Source organism: Meleagris gallopavo, chromosome 7 (genome assembly GCF_000146605.3).
Source record: "Meleagris gallopavo isolate NT-WF06-2002-E0010 breed Aviagen turkey brand Nicholas breeding stock chromosome 7, Turkey_5.1, whole genome shotgun sequence".
Classification (NCBI taxonomy): domain Eukaryota; kingdom Metazoa; phylum Chordata; class Aves; order Galliformes; family Phasianidae; genus Meleagris; species Meleagris gallopavo.
The window spans coordinates 160,496-173,843 of record NC_015017.2 but is presented as its reverse complement, the minus strand read 5'-3'; the positions used below and the strand labels follow the sequence as shown (position 1 = coordinate 173,843).

At 47.2% G+C, this 13,348-nt stretch overlaps 1 protein-coding gene across 3 annotated transcripts; it reads left to right on the top strand.

Annotated features, from left to right (window-relative positions):
- The first annotated feature begins 1,078 nt into the window (after positions 1-1,078).
- On the top strand, positions 1,079-13,219 carry KMO (kynurenine 3-monooxygenase). 3 transcript variants are annotated; one of them, XM_019616806.2, is made up of 15 exons: positions 1,079-1,219; positions 2,546-2,615; positions 4,529-4,626; positions 5,885-5,974; positions 6,516-6,564; positions 7,308-7,395; positions 8,028-8,193; positions 8,617-8,688; positions 9,148-9,269; positions 10,162-10,309; positions 10,575-10,632; positions 10,712-10,794; positions 10,872-10,973; positions 11,051-11,110; positions 12,641-13,219. In XM_019616806.2, exons 1-15 carry the CDS (start codon positions 1,166-1,168, stop codon positions 12,701-12,703), a joined length of 1,323 nt encoding a protein of 440 aa, XP_019472351.1. In that variant the 5' UTR covers positions 1,079-1,165; the 3' UTR covers positions 12,704-13,219. The 3 variants fall into 3 exon arrangements, with proteins under 3 accessions (XP_019472351.1, XP_003207386.1, XP_010711434.1); XM_003207338.4 differs by lacking the exon at positions 12,641-13,219 and adding an exon at positions 11,199-11,409; XM_010713132.3 differs by lacking the exons at positions 8,617-8,688; positions 12,641-13,219 and adding an exon at positions 11,199-11,889.
- The last annotated feature ends 129 nt before the right edge of the window (positions 13,220-13,348 follow it).

Genomic DNA, 13,348 nt, shown 5'->3' with positions numbered 1-13,348 from the left:
GACTCCATAATACAGAATCACAGCATGGCTTGGGTTGGAAGAGACTTCAGAGATCATCTAGTTCCAGTGTCCCTGCCATGGGCTGGTTGCCTGCCATCAGATCAGGATGCCCACTGGTCCCAAGAAAAGAACACTGTATGCAGTACTGCAGAAGGTGTCTTACGAGGGCAGAGTAGAGATGGACAATCACTTCCCTTACTCTGCTATATCCCTCTATTCATGCAGCCAGGAAACCCTGGCCTTCCAGGCTGCAAGAGCACGCTGCTGGCTCATATACAAGTTAGGGTGGATTTGTCACTATATGTGTGCCTGGTGATTATGGGTCTGTGTCTGACTGACACCAGTGAACTTGGTCTTGACCTCAGGTTTGTCTCATCTGCACTGAGTTGTCTTCCAGCCTGGGCCCTTTGCTGCCTCCCTGGGCTTGACCTGCTTACCTTGCCTGGCACAGTGGGCTGGGACTCTGCCCTGCAAGGCCCTCACCTTGCTGGCATTGCGCTTGCTCCCTGTCCCACTGCAAGCAACTGGCCCTTACTGCTCCAGAATATGCAATGGAAAGCTGAACCATTCTTGTGTGAATATTTTGGTCTTGCTCTTTCAAGATAGATGTGTTGTTTCGGGCTGTGCATTGCATATTTTGCAATAAATGGTAGTTACTGTATGTTAGGGTTATGTCTACAAGTTAGACATTACTGTAATAGTGGAGAACTGAATTCCACAATGGCCTTAAGCTTTCTTTAGGTCAGAGAATAGGTTCATTTTTGGATTAGAAAACACATTTGTACCCTGCTTTGGACAAGCAAAATATGGACATATTTGAACGTATTTCTGAATGCCCAGTGTTTGGCTAAACCAACCTAATTAACTCCTCCCTGCAGTAAGGTTGCATTTTATGAAACACCTGAAGACTGCAGAATTGTTTCACTATTTTCAAAAGAGGCTATGCTGAATGGCCCACATTCATTCCAGAGTAGCATGTCTGCCAGCCAGCCAGCCTAGTGCTCTTGCAGCCTGAGGTTAGAGCTGAGCTTTAACATTAACTAGGGAAGAAAAGCCCAGGCCTGACTCAGCCACCCACATCCTGCTCCCTCCTTCTGGTGAGCACAGCATAGCAACAGTGAGAGGACACTAGCCTGCCTGCTGCTCAAAGCCTGCTGTCACAGTGATGAAGTCCAGCAATGTTCAGGGAAAAAAAGTTGCCATTGTCGGAGGAGGCCTGGTAGGAAATGCAGCTTGTCTTCTCTTTGATTGCTGGGAAGTGAGGGGGTGGCTGCTCAGCAAAGGTGAGCTTGAACGTGAAGGTCTCTGGAAAGGCAGCTCTAGTGCAAGAAGGCTTCTTTGGGCACTGCAGTCTTGCTTCTTAGCTGTGGGCAAGGAAAACTGCAGCCCAGTCACTTGCCTGCATTGCCTTTCCCTTTGTACAATGCTTGCTTATTTGTAGCTCATTAAATGACTTGGTCTGCAGATTAACAAAATACTGCCTTCTCTCCTGAGTTCAGTGCTCCTTTTAACCCTATTTTTCTTATAATTATTCTTCTGCCAGATGACAGATGTTATCATCTGTTGTGTTCTCATTGTAGGAGGCAGCAGGTCTTGTTTGCACAGCTGGGACTTTGTACCAAGAGAAGGGATCTTCTCTGAGGGAAAACTTTGCTGCTGAGATACTGCAGATACATAAAGGTCCACAAAATACATCCCTTGTTCAGGCATTGCATGTGTACCAAGACAGAAAAACAGTGCACTTCTGGATACTCCTCTTTTCTTTCCTGTGAAGGAATGGAAGTTTTTTAGGGGAAAAACACTCGAGTTGGATTCTGCCCTCTCAGGGCACTTGAGGCAAGACCAGCTACTGGATCTTTCATTGCTTTAGCTGTTTCTGGCTTTAACCAAATCGCTACTGTGAAATACCTTATGAGGATTGAGAGTTGGTAAATGTTAACATAAGAGAAAATGCTTTCCTTTTTCCATGTTCATTTGGGAGCCCACTTTCCTTTTTCCATGTTCATTTGGGAGCCCTTTTCTGCCATTGCTGCCTGCAGGGCTATCTGTCTTTAAATGACAACTCCCAAAACTCCCACCTAACATTTTGGCTGTTAGCTTCTTACTCCCATGGCTGCTGGAAAAAGAGGAAGACTAAGAGTATGCAGTTCTGCTAATTCTGACAGCAGCTAATGACAGAAATTTAAAACCATGTTCCTTAGAGCCATATCTATAGTCTGGAGAGAAGCAAGGAGCGTGCCTGTAGCAGCTTCTGCTGCCCCTGGTTGAAGGAGTTAGCGCTGCTCAGTTACTGATGATTGTAAACAAGTCCTGTACCTGGTATGTCTATATAATGAGATGTGGTGAGTAACTTCTGAGGTGATGATCTTGGAGGTCAACTTTCTGCAAAGTTTCTCTCTCCAGGAAGAAGTCCTCTGCAGCTCTTGGTCAAAGGATCACCCTGTATCTGCTGAGCTGTTCTCTCAGCTGTGGTTTTCTAATGGGAAGGAGAAGCATTTTGGTAGTGCTCTAAAACTTCATCTGTCATTTTCATCTTCTCTTTTAGGTGGGTGCATTAAATGCATGTTTCTTTGCTAAACGAGGTTTCCATGTTGATGTTTATGAAGCCAGAGAAGGTAAGAGCAGCATGAACATTACAGCTTGATTAATAATTTGTGTCCTTTTGCTAGTAACAGTTCTTCAAGAAGCAAAAGAGGAGCTGCATGATCTCACTGAAACTGCAGAGAGTGCAGAATCTGAAGATGTCATTTTCAGAATACTCTTTTCATTCTTGCACTCTTTAGCTCCTATGGTTTTGGGAGAAAGAGCTTATTTGAAATGCATTGCCTTGTGTGGAGAGAAACCACTCCTCAGCTACTAAAATTATGCCCTTTTTTATGTCCTTGGCTTGAAGATTGAAAGATTGATTCAAATTCTTGTCTTTCAAAATTTAGTTTCTGCATTAAAAATACTGGCATGGTGGCATTGAGCCAAGACTCCTTGGGAAAAAATGCTGTTAATCCTGCAGCATTGCTGTTTGGACTTAAAGCACTGACCTGATCACAGCTGCCATGGATAGTGCTGAGGAAGGGTGGGAAGTGATAGTGGCAGTGTCTGCAGCCAGAAGGGCTGTCTTGTCAGTGGCTGCATTCAATCCACGGTCAGCAAGAGGGTTGTCCTTGTCTGCAAGGAGCAAGGCACTGGAAGAAAGCTGCAAGATCACAAACTGCTAGTAAGGAAAACCCACTTCAGTAAGCATGGCAGTTCACAAGAGGCACTCATCAGAGTGTTTCCATTTCTCAGAGTAATCTTCTCTATAACACAGAAATGTGATTACTGCAGAGCACAGAGATGTCTGCATGTCAGTGTGGTAGTGTTTGTATTTGCCAGTTAGAAGATGCTGTCAAAGGAGCTGAAACATTACAGCTCAGGTTCAGAAGCTGGAGTACCATGCTGAAAAGGTCCCAGATGACACTCAGGTGGCATGGCCTGCAGCAGCAAGTAGCTTGAGTCAGCCATGGGTGTTTGCTGAAGTGAGTTCTTAAGCTGTCAGAGAAGCGCGGTCCTTGTCCGGATTATTTCTTCATGCTCTTCACTGTTGCTTGTGTCTGTGGGTTGAGGACTGGCATATGGAGCAGGCTGAAGGTGGTCGAGGAGACGTAGTCAGGGGAGAAACAGTGAACAGCACTTTTCCTGCTCTGAGATCCATCTGTAGCAAAAGGAGGACCTGGCAAACAGGAGTTGGAGGTGCTGGAGGAATAAGCAGCAGCAAGCACTTCTGCAGAACTGTGTGGACCTGATCCGAAATGTCCCACTCATACGACCAGAAGAAGCGTGCCTACAGCATAGCGTGGTGCAGACCTGTGCAACAAGCAGCTGCTTGCAGTTTCCTCTGGCAGAAGCATCAGCCAGCCTCAAGTGAAACCAGCAGGCTGCAGGTTCAGAACAAAAGAACAAATGGTTCTTCCAGCTCTTTGCCAGATGCTGTATGTGCCAGAAGTTTCATGGATTCAGAAAGCCTGTGGTTAAATAAACTGAAGAAAGCTGCATTCAGCTGTTCAGGGCTTTCAGCTGCATTCAGCAGCTACAGGGATAACCGTTATTGCCCTTGGAATACTGGAAGCAGCACTACACCTCTATCCTTCTGCTGCTACTGAAGCACCAAGCAATTGCCATTGCCAGAGAGCACTATGGCTGTTCCTACTTGCCTTCAAGGCGGGTTAACCTTACCCCTCTGCTCAGTCTTGGGGCTTGTGCATATTGCTGAGATGGCATTGCTGAGATGTCTTGGGATTGGGACAAGGCCCTGCAACACATGCTGGCTGGTTGGCCAGGGGAATCTGAGCAAAATCTAGGTGGATGGTACAGAAAGCAGCATCCCATATGTGGCAGGCACATCTCAGAACCAAGTTTCTCAGCAGAATACTGCCAAGCTTGTCTCAGCTGGGGGATGGTGGATGGCAGGAGAGTGACCACCGTCCACCTACTGATTCTTGGGCAGTACAGCCTATGCTGGAAGGATCTGTGCAACTAACATCTCTCCTCACAGATATCCGGGTGTCCAGCTTTGCCCGTGGAAGAAGTATTAACTTGGCCCTGTCACATAGAGGACGCCAGGCCCTGCAGGCTGTGGGGTTGGAAGAGCAGGTACCCTCACTGCTTCTGTAGAATTATAAAATCATCAAATCACAGAATGGCTTGGGTTGGAAGGAACCCCAAGGAACTTCAAGTTCCACCCCTCCTGCTACAGGCAGGGTTGCCAGCTGCTAGATCAAGTACTAGACCAGATTGCCCAGGGCCCCATCCAGCCTGGTCTCGAACACCTCCAGGGATGCAGCATCCACAGCCTCTCTGGGCAGCTGTTCCAGCACCTCAGCTCTCTCTCAGTAACAAACTGACATCAACCTAAATCTCCCCTCCTTTAATTGAAAGCCATTCCCCCAGTCCTATCACTATCTACCCGTGTATAAAGTTAATTTCCCTCATGTTTCTAAACTCCCTTGAAATACTGGAAGGCCAAAATCAGGTCTGCCCACAGCCTTCTTTTCTCCAGGTTGAACAAGTCCAGCTCCCTCAGCAGGTTGAACAAGTCCAGCTCCCTCAGCCTGATTTCATAGGAGAGGTGTTTCCACCCTTGGATCATCTTTGTGGTCCTCCTGTGGACCTTCTCTGAAAGTTCCATATCTTTCCTGTGCTGGGGCCACCACATTTGGATGCAATGCTCCACTGGGGCCCCACAAGGGCAGAATAGAGGGAGACAATCACCTCCCTTGCCCTGCTTGCCACCCCTCTTCTGATGGAACTCAGAATACCATTGGCCTTCCGAGCTGCAGGCATGCGCTGCTGGCTCACGTTCAATTTTTCATCATAGAAATGAGATCTCTGTGCTTGAGATCTGTTAACTTCAGCTGGTGATGGACAGCCTCTCTTCTGCTTCCCATGCCAGAGAGCGCCAGCTGCTCCAGGCATCCGGGTTCTGTGTGTAGCAGAAGGGAACTCCTCCAGTGTCCACCTCTCCTCCCTCCTGCAGAGTGAGGGTAAAGGGAGCAGAAGCAGGCAGCCTTCCAAAAGAGCTAGAGTGCAGATGGATGTGATGAAAGGGATGCCAGCAAGCCAACATAGTGTAATCAACTCATATCCCCAGCATCCAGGTGTCATTTGATGCTATTCTTCCCATCCCATCCTGCAACATTTACCTTCAGTAAAATGTCATGACTTGGGGCCCACAGCCCTGCAAACTTCTATGTATGTGTCTGGTTGCGCAAAGCCAGAGACAGAGCACAGCAGAGATTGTTCCATCCTGCTCAGAGCATGGTGTTTGGAGGGTGGCATTTAGTGGGTTGTGTCTTGTACTTGGCAGCTCAACTTCAGTGGGAAAACTGGATTTTCCTCTCTTCTATTCCAGATTGTGTCCAAAGGTATCCCCATGCACGCACGGAGAATACACACGCCACTGGGGAAGAAGTACTCTATCCCTTATGGCAAGAAGAACCAGGTACTAATCTGCGCTGCTGTTTTTGTGGTTCTCCATATAGCACAAGAGATCTCTGAGCATTTTTGTACGCTGTGATGGACAGGTGCATCTTCCAAGGTGGACACTGCAGCATACTGGGAAGAAATAAATTTACCTTCATCTCAGGATTTCCTCTCTCCCTGTCCTATGAAAACACACAGAATTTACTTTATGTGTCATCAAACCTGCCACACTTAGGCTGATTTGGCTGTCCATTCATCCAAGTCATGCTGTAGAGATCTGTCATTTACTGGCAAACGTGGATCTTGATTCTCCTTCCTCTCTACAAGCTGGTCTCGAGTACAGTCATCACCTCAGTGCTCCTTCGCCAGTCTCATTTTTGGTTATGCACCCTACACACATGCTTTTCAGTGATGCTGTGAGCAGGCAGGGAATTGCAAGCTGCCACTCATTTTCATGTAGCTGTTAATGGGATGTTCTGAGGAGGTGCTGCATTCCCCTTGCTGTGCAAAGTGGCCTTCAGAAATTCTTTCTGAGCTCCATTTTTTGTGTTTTTTTTCAGTACATTCTCTCTGTGGACAGAGCAAACTTAAACAGAGAGCTGTTAACAGGTAAGCATGTTTGCAAACACTTAAATACCCTATTTTACTAAGAATGTATGGTTTGACATATGAGTGGTAGGTTTCAACTGAGTGCCACTGAGCCTCTGGCTTTGTCCCTGCCTGGGAGTTCTGCACAAGCTGACTCTCAGAAAGTGCATATGCAAATCAGTTGTGTTATTAGGAAGAAAGCAGCAGTAGCACATTTAGTGAAATCCTATGCTTGTCCTGTCTATTTGAGTCTCCAGTGCATGGCATCATCTCCCAGCATCCACAGAAATGCAAACAGTAGTTGAGAAATGAACAGAAACAAAGCAGATTTGTTTCAGGTCACAGAGGTGAAGGTCTGTTGTTTGTTCTGTTGTTAGTTACCCACTCTGCAGAGGAGTGATATGGGCAGAACAAATCCTCTAGTTCTTCCTGCTGTCCTTTCTGTTTAAAAAAATGTACAAAGTCCATCTCCATGGCCATGTTCTTATTGCAGACCTGTGCTGGCTAGTATTGCTGTAGCTGTGGCTGGTGCTTCCCTTTCTCCTCCTGTCTTCAGCAAAAGTATTTTCAGATATTGACCCTGAGGCCTCTCTGTGGGTGCAGATACCCCCAAGATAACCAGACTTAACGAAACAGTGTCCTACTATGCCCTTACTTGCCTGCCACTGCTCAGCACAACAGTTTGATGTGGTGATGGCAAAAGTCCCTGTAATTCAGGGATTCTTTGTCAGCACAAGCTTCTACTTGTAGTTGTCTTTTCACAGCTGCTGAGAAGTACTCCAACACTAAACTGTACTTCGGACACAAGCTAATAGAGTGCAATGCAGAGTTGGGGACATTAATCATTAAAAGGTAACTCCTGTACAAGCCTGGTATAAAGTGCTGTGTTTTGTTATTTCTGCTTAATAATTCATAAAACCTCAAACAATTGAGCAATCTCAATTCAAAAGTAGATTGTTATTGTGGGGTAGACAAAACTTGACATGAGCTTTGGAAGACAGAGGCATCAAAGCAGGGTTCACAGGGAGGCTGAAAAAGCTGAAATAGCTCGCCAAACCCAGCAGGCTGGCAATAGGTGAGCCACATGCCGCTGACCTGTGCAGGAAGTAAACATGCCAGTCTTTGAAGTGCTGGCTTTCAGGATCAGATTGCTTACTAGAAAGAGCAGGAATAGATCTTGGTTTGCAATTGTGTTGAGTTCTGGCCATGCTACCCCATCTACCTGGGGATGGAGGCTCTAGACAAGACCATCATTACACAATTGTTCCTTCTGAGTGCCTTGTATAGATCTGGCAGAATTATGCATTTGGCAGTCTTGGATGCTGAGCTTTCAGTGAAAGCCATTCTCCCCATATCCTAGAAAAATTCATAAGAGTACCAGTGACCAAGGCACTTTTGCAGCAAACTGCAAAAGGCAGGTCCTGGGATGTCAGACTGGCCTGGGATTTATGGCAGGACTGTTCCAAGGGACTTTCTTATTCCAGGTCCGGCCAGCTACCCCTGGAAGTCACCTACGATCTCATTGTGGGATGTGATGGAGCCTTCTCAACAGTCAGAAAGCAGTTCATGAGGCAAACACGCTTCAACTACAGCCATGAGTACATCCCACATGGCTACATGGAGCTGACCATCCCTCCCAAGGATGGAGATGTAAGTGGGCCTGACCTGGGTCTGCTATGGACTCCTTGAGTCTGATGCCCTGTCACCTCTTACAATATCTCTGAGGAACTTGCTTCTCATCCCATTCTCCCAGGAGATTCAAACTTTTCTAGGAGAGACTGTGTTTGGAGTTTCTCTTTCAGTAGTGGACCCAGGCTGTGAAATCCCAAGAGGCTGCTCTGGAGTAGTGGTGTTCATTTTAGCTCTGAGAGGTCCTGGAGGTTATGGGAACACGTCTATGTGGACAACAGCAGTCACAAACCAGCAGATTTTTCCCATCTGCCCTGCTCATGCCCTTGCTCTGTTTCTCAGTGTAGTACTTGGTGCCCTGAAGTCTTCTGATACACAGGGCAGGAATTGATCTGCCAATGTGGAGGGAACTTGAGATCCAAAGTGATTTTCTCTCTCTTTCAGTTTGCCATGGAACCAAACTACCTCCACATCTGGCCAAGAAACACCTTCATGATGATTGCACTGCCCAATATGGTGATAATCCATGATCGTGGTTCCTTGGGGCTGGGATGGAGCTTGTAGGGATGAGGTGGCTGTGATGGCAACTTCATAGTTGGGCTTCAAGAGGAGCCCAGAGGACCTGCAGCCTGAGCAAGGAGTTCCCACAGCCTAGGGGCACAGGGCAGCACCTAACTAGCCCTGAGCAAGTGTCCAGGCTGCTTCTCTCTCACCTCACCCACCCAAGACCCCAGGAAACCTGGGGCTAGAAGTACAAACCAGACACAGGAATACCAAGGTCTGGCTGCCGTCCCTTTCTGCTCTATGCTACAACATCCCATGGGACATGGGGTGGCTGGATGCTAGACCACACTGCACAGAGTATCACTGCAATGGCCAGATGGCCAGCAGGCTGGGCATTAAGTTGCTGATCCACATGTAAAGTGCTTTTCTTGACCTCTGAACTTCTTTCTAAACTTTCTCCCTGTCTGACAGGACAAGTCTTTCACCTGCACTCTCTTCATGCCCTTTGAGGAATTTGAGAAGCTAATGACTGGAGAGCAAGTACTGGATTTTTTCCAGACCTACTTCCCAGACTCCATTCCCCTCATCGGAGAGTAAGTGTCCCCACTGCTCCTTCTTGCTCCTCAATATGGTGACACCATGCTGAGGAACATGCTGGTCCCCCAGAAGGTCTTCCCTGTGACCCAGACTCTCCTTAAGCTGGCAGGCTAGCTGCCTGTGTGCACTGCTAGGTGGCTCTTTATGGCCTGTAAGAGAGGGGAGCCAAAGAGACCAGGATCTGCATTGCTTCTTCAGTGGGGTAACAGACTTGACAGCAAAATACAACCCATCCTGCAGTGGTCTGTGAATAAGTTGCACTCCAGTACTATTCTGTACCTTGGAGGCACAATCCAGGTCCTGCCACTGTGGGGAGCAAAACATAGATCACCTTCCACTGCCTTTATATTGCTGTTGAGGTTTTTTAAGTCAGGAGATGAATTAGGGGTTCATAAGCCATGGTTTTGGTCTTAGGGCAGGATGAGAAAGTGGATCTGCTAGAGCTGAGGTGAGAGTTGTGTTTTGTCCCAGGAATGTTCCATTCCTGGAGGTGTTCAAGGCCAGGCTGGGTGGGGCCATGGACACCCTGATTTGCTGCCTGATTTAGTGGTTGGCAACCCTGCCCATGGTGAAGGATGCGCAGTATCAATAGGATCCTAAGCAAAGCTGATCTCAACATGCTGTGCTACAGTTGTAGGAAGAGAAGCTATCTGTGATCACTCCATGTACCTATGGCATGCTTGCTGGAAGTATAGTGGGAAGTTAATGAAAAAGGTATTTGCTCTTTCATGTTTTTCCAGCACAAATATCCTAGTGAACAGGAGCAATTTTGCATCCTATAGCAAACAATGCCTATGGCCCTGGCTTCCTAAGCTTGGATGTGGTATGGTTTGCTCTTCCTGTCTCTTGTGGTCCCATCACATGAAGTATCTCTTGTTTTGCCTGAAGGCGAGAGCTGAAGCATGACTACTTTTTGCTGCCAGCCCAGGCCATGATATCTGTGAAGTGCTCCTCCTATCACCTCTCTTCCCGTTGTGTGCTGATGGGAGATGCAGCTCATGCTGTTGTGCCTTTCTACGGACAGGGCATGAATGCAGTAAGTTCACAGCTTGCCCTGCGTCATTCAGTCCCCACTTCTTGGGGATGAGTGGCCCAGTGGGAGCCCCATGCTGCTGGAAATGCCACTTTCTAGTGCTGCCCTGCAAGATCCCTGGCAGCAGGGCCTGGAGGCTCTGAAGATGCGATCCACGGAATATGGGATGCCAGGGTTGCTAACAGCTACATTAGCTCAGCATCCCTGAGGGCATTTCTTGTGAATGTGTGACTGCTGCTGCTTATTTAACCTCCAGTATTCTTCCCAGGGTTTTGAGGATTGCCTGGTCTTTGATGAATTAATGGAACAGTTCCACAATGACCTGGGTGAGTGGCATGGCCCAGCCCTCAGAAGCTGGAGGCTCTGCTGGGGAGCTGACTGCCAACGGCTGCTTTCTTTCTCCAGGTGCCTGCCTCCCCGAGTTCTCCAGGCTGAGGGTGCCCGATGACCATGCCATCTCAGATTTAGCCATGTACAACTACGTAGAGGTGAGTGACTGGCAGATGAGGGACTATCTGTGCAGCAGTGTCCATCCTCCTGGAAGGTGATGATCTCTGTGTTGCAGATGCGAGAGCATGTCAATTCGACATGGTTCATTTTCCGGAAGCAGATCAACAACCTCCTCCACACCCTCATGCCTTCTACCATCATCCCACTGTACACAATGGTAAGGCTGGAGCTTTGTTCCCCATGGTTCTAGCCTACCATGAGCTGCTCCGCCACCTGCTCATGCAATCTCCCCAGGTGACATTCAGCAGGATTCGCTACCATGAGGCGCTTCAGCGCTGGAAATGGCAGGAAAAGGTAAGCTGAGAGTCCTGCATCCTGCACAACAGCACTGCTTTGTGCTGCAAGCTCCTGACAATGCTGTGATTTCTCTTTGCACTCACAGATAATTAATCGAGGGCTCTTCATCATGGGGGCAGCAGGGCTGGGCGGCACCTACCTGCTCATAAAGAGACTGACACGGGACTGGTACTTCTTCATACCAAACTTGTGGGGCTGGTGCAATTACATCAAGAATATAGGAAATTTTCCTTTTAGCACCCAATTTGCACAAATGTAACAGAAGGTTCTGGGGCAATAAAAGTGAAGGCACAGGCTGTTGGCTCAGCTTGGTGACTTTTTTCTCTGTTGGGATGAGGTTCCTTCTGTCCCCTGCCCCCAGGGGTGAGAAACTCACTGGGGCACAGAGGGTTCATATGCATCTCTGCCTAATTTAAGCTGCTTTGTGTTTCGAGTGATGCTGCATGTCATAGGCTGGGCATAGGGCTTGTGTGCAGTAATGGGAAGAATGTGCAGCCTCTAGCCAGAAAGACAGTTGGGATCACTTGGGGCTTCTCAGTCCTCCCTGAGACTGTGCCACTATGGCTGACTTCTGCTCGTATCAGAACCCAGTGCCTCCCTACTTTTATCTTCCTCATATATCTTTGGAACTAGATTATCTTTTCTAGTTTCTCCTCTTTAATTTCTCCTTATGAACCAGCTTAGTAACATATATCTGTTGAAGAAACATATCCTTGACTCAATGTTGATATTTCTGCCTAAATAAATAAAAAGATATCACAAACTTTGAAAAAATACATTTCTTTTCCTACAATTTCTGTTTGAAAATTGTATGTGAAACTTATATCCCCTCCCCCACTGTTTTTTGTTGTTGTTTTTGCTTTTCCATCAAGACACATTTATTTTAACTCCCTTGCTGTCTGGGTGCTAAGCAAGTAAGCACCTGCATCCTGACTTCCTTACCTCTAGTGCCCCTCACAAGGAGAGGTCCCCAAGCCACTTGTGTCAGCTTGTAGGTGTGGGCATACACCGGCTCATGTGCATGTGCTGGTAGTGTGCTCCAAATGTGTGCTCTGCTCACACACGCTATAGGTCAGGTGAACTTGGGAACATGAGCTATTTGTGATTTTGAAACAGTATTGGGAAGCTTCTTAGTTGAAAATCAACTTGCTTCCTTTCCCCAAGTCAAGGAAATACAATTTATTTATTCTTAATGACAGCTTTAAGAGAAAATGTTCTGGGTCACTGCCTGAAGTCTGGGGGAAGGGTGATTTCACACCTGCCTGAGAAATACTGCTGCAGGCAGGTCTCCTCAGACACTGCCACCAAGCCTTTGGGCAAAAGCAAGACAGAGGGGCCTTGAAAGGTCCTCTCAGCTCACCTATTTCCTTCTTGGCTTTTGTGCATGCCCTAGCACTTGCTTCCGTCTAATTCAATTACTGGTCATGCTTCTTTTTGAAACAATCTGAATCTCTGTGCTTGCGTCTTTCGTTCAGTTTCTCTTATCATCCTGCTAAGCATGTACACATTTGTGTTTGTATTGCACAGCTTACACCAGAAATAACACCTGCAGCCACTGATGGGGGAGATTCTCTCACCATGTCCAAGTAAGAACAGTCTCTGTCTGGGTCCTCGGCCACAAACACTGCCTCAGAGACCCGGAGCCCTGGTGTCTTTGGGCAGCCAGATACGAGGTGCATGAGAGCTGCACTAGGTCAGGGTCCTGGAATCAAAAACATCTGCAAGCTGGGAGAGCACTGTGGGAAGTATCAGAAGTGCTCTTACTCTGCCCCAGACCCTCAGTCATTGGTGGAGAATGGCTAAGTGGCCCAAACTAATCTATCATCAGACAGTGTACAGCCACTCTAGCATGTTTCATGTACGGCTGCCAAAGCACGGGCACTGGTAAGAACTGCTTTGTATCATTTTGTGAGTTTTTTCTGGCTTGCAAGGGAGAACCTATCAAGATGTATCTGGCAAAGTAGTGTAGAAGACAGTGTGTTTCTTTGGCCAGAATTTCTCCAAGCACTGTATCCTGTGGTAGATGCTGGCAGCCACCACAGGAATATGCTGTAGTTTCTCCAGTGAGTGTTTCAGCTGCTGCCTGAGTAGGACAGATATACTTACTTCATATATTAATTTTTATTAACTTTAAACATATTCATAAAGCTAACGGAGATTGGATGTAAAACTATCTGCAAATTATTCCCAAGCTTGAAGCAAGTACACAACTGTACATGTATTTCAAAAGAATGA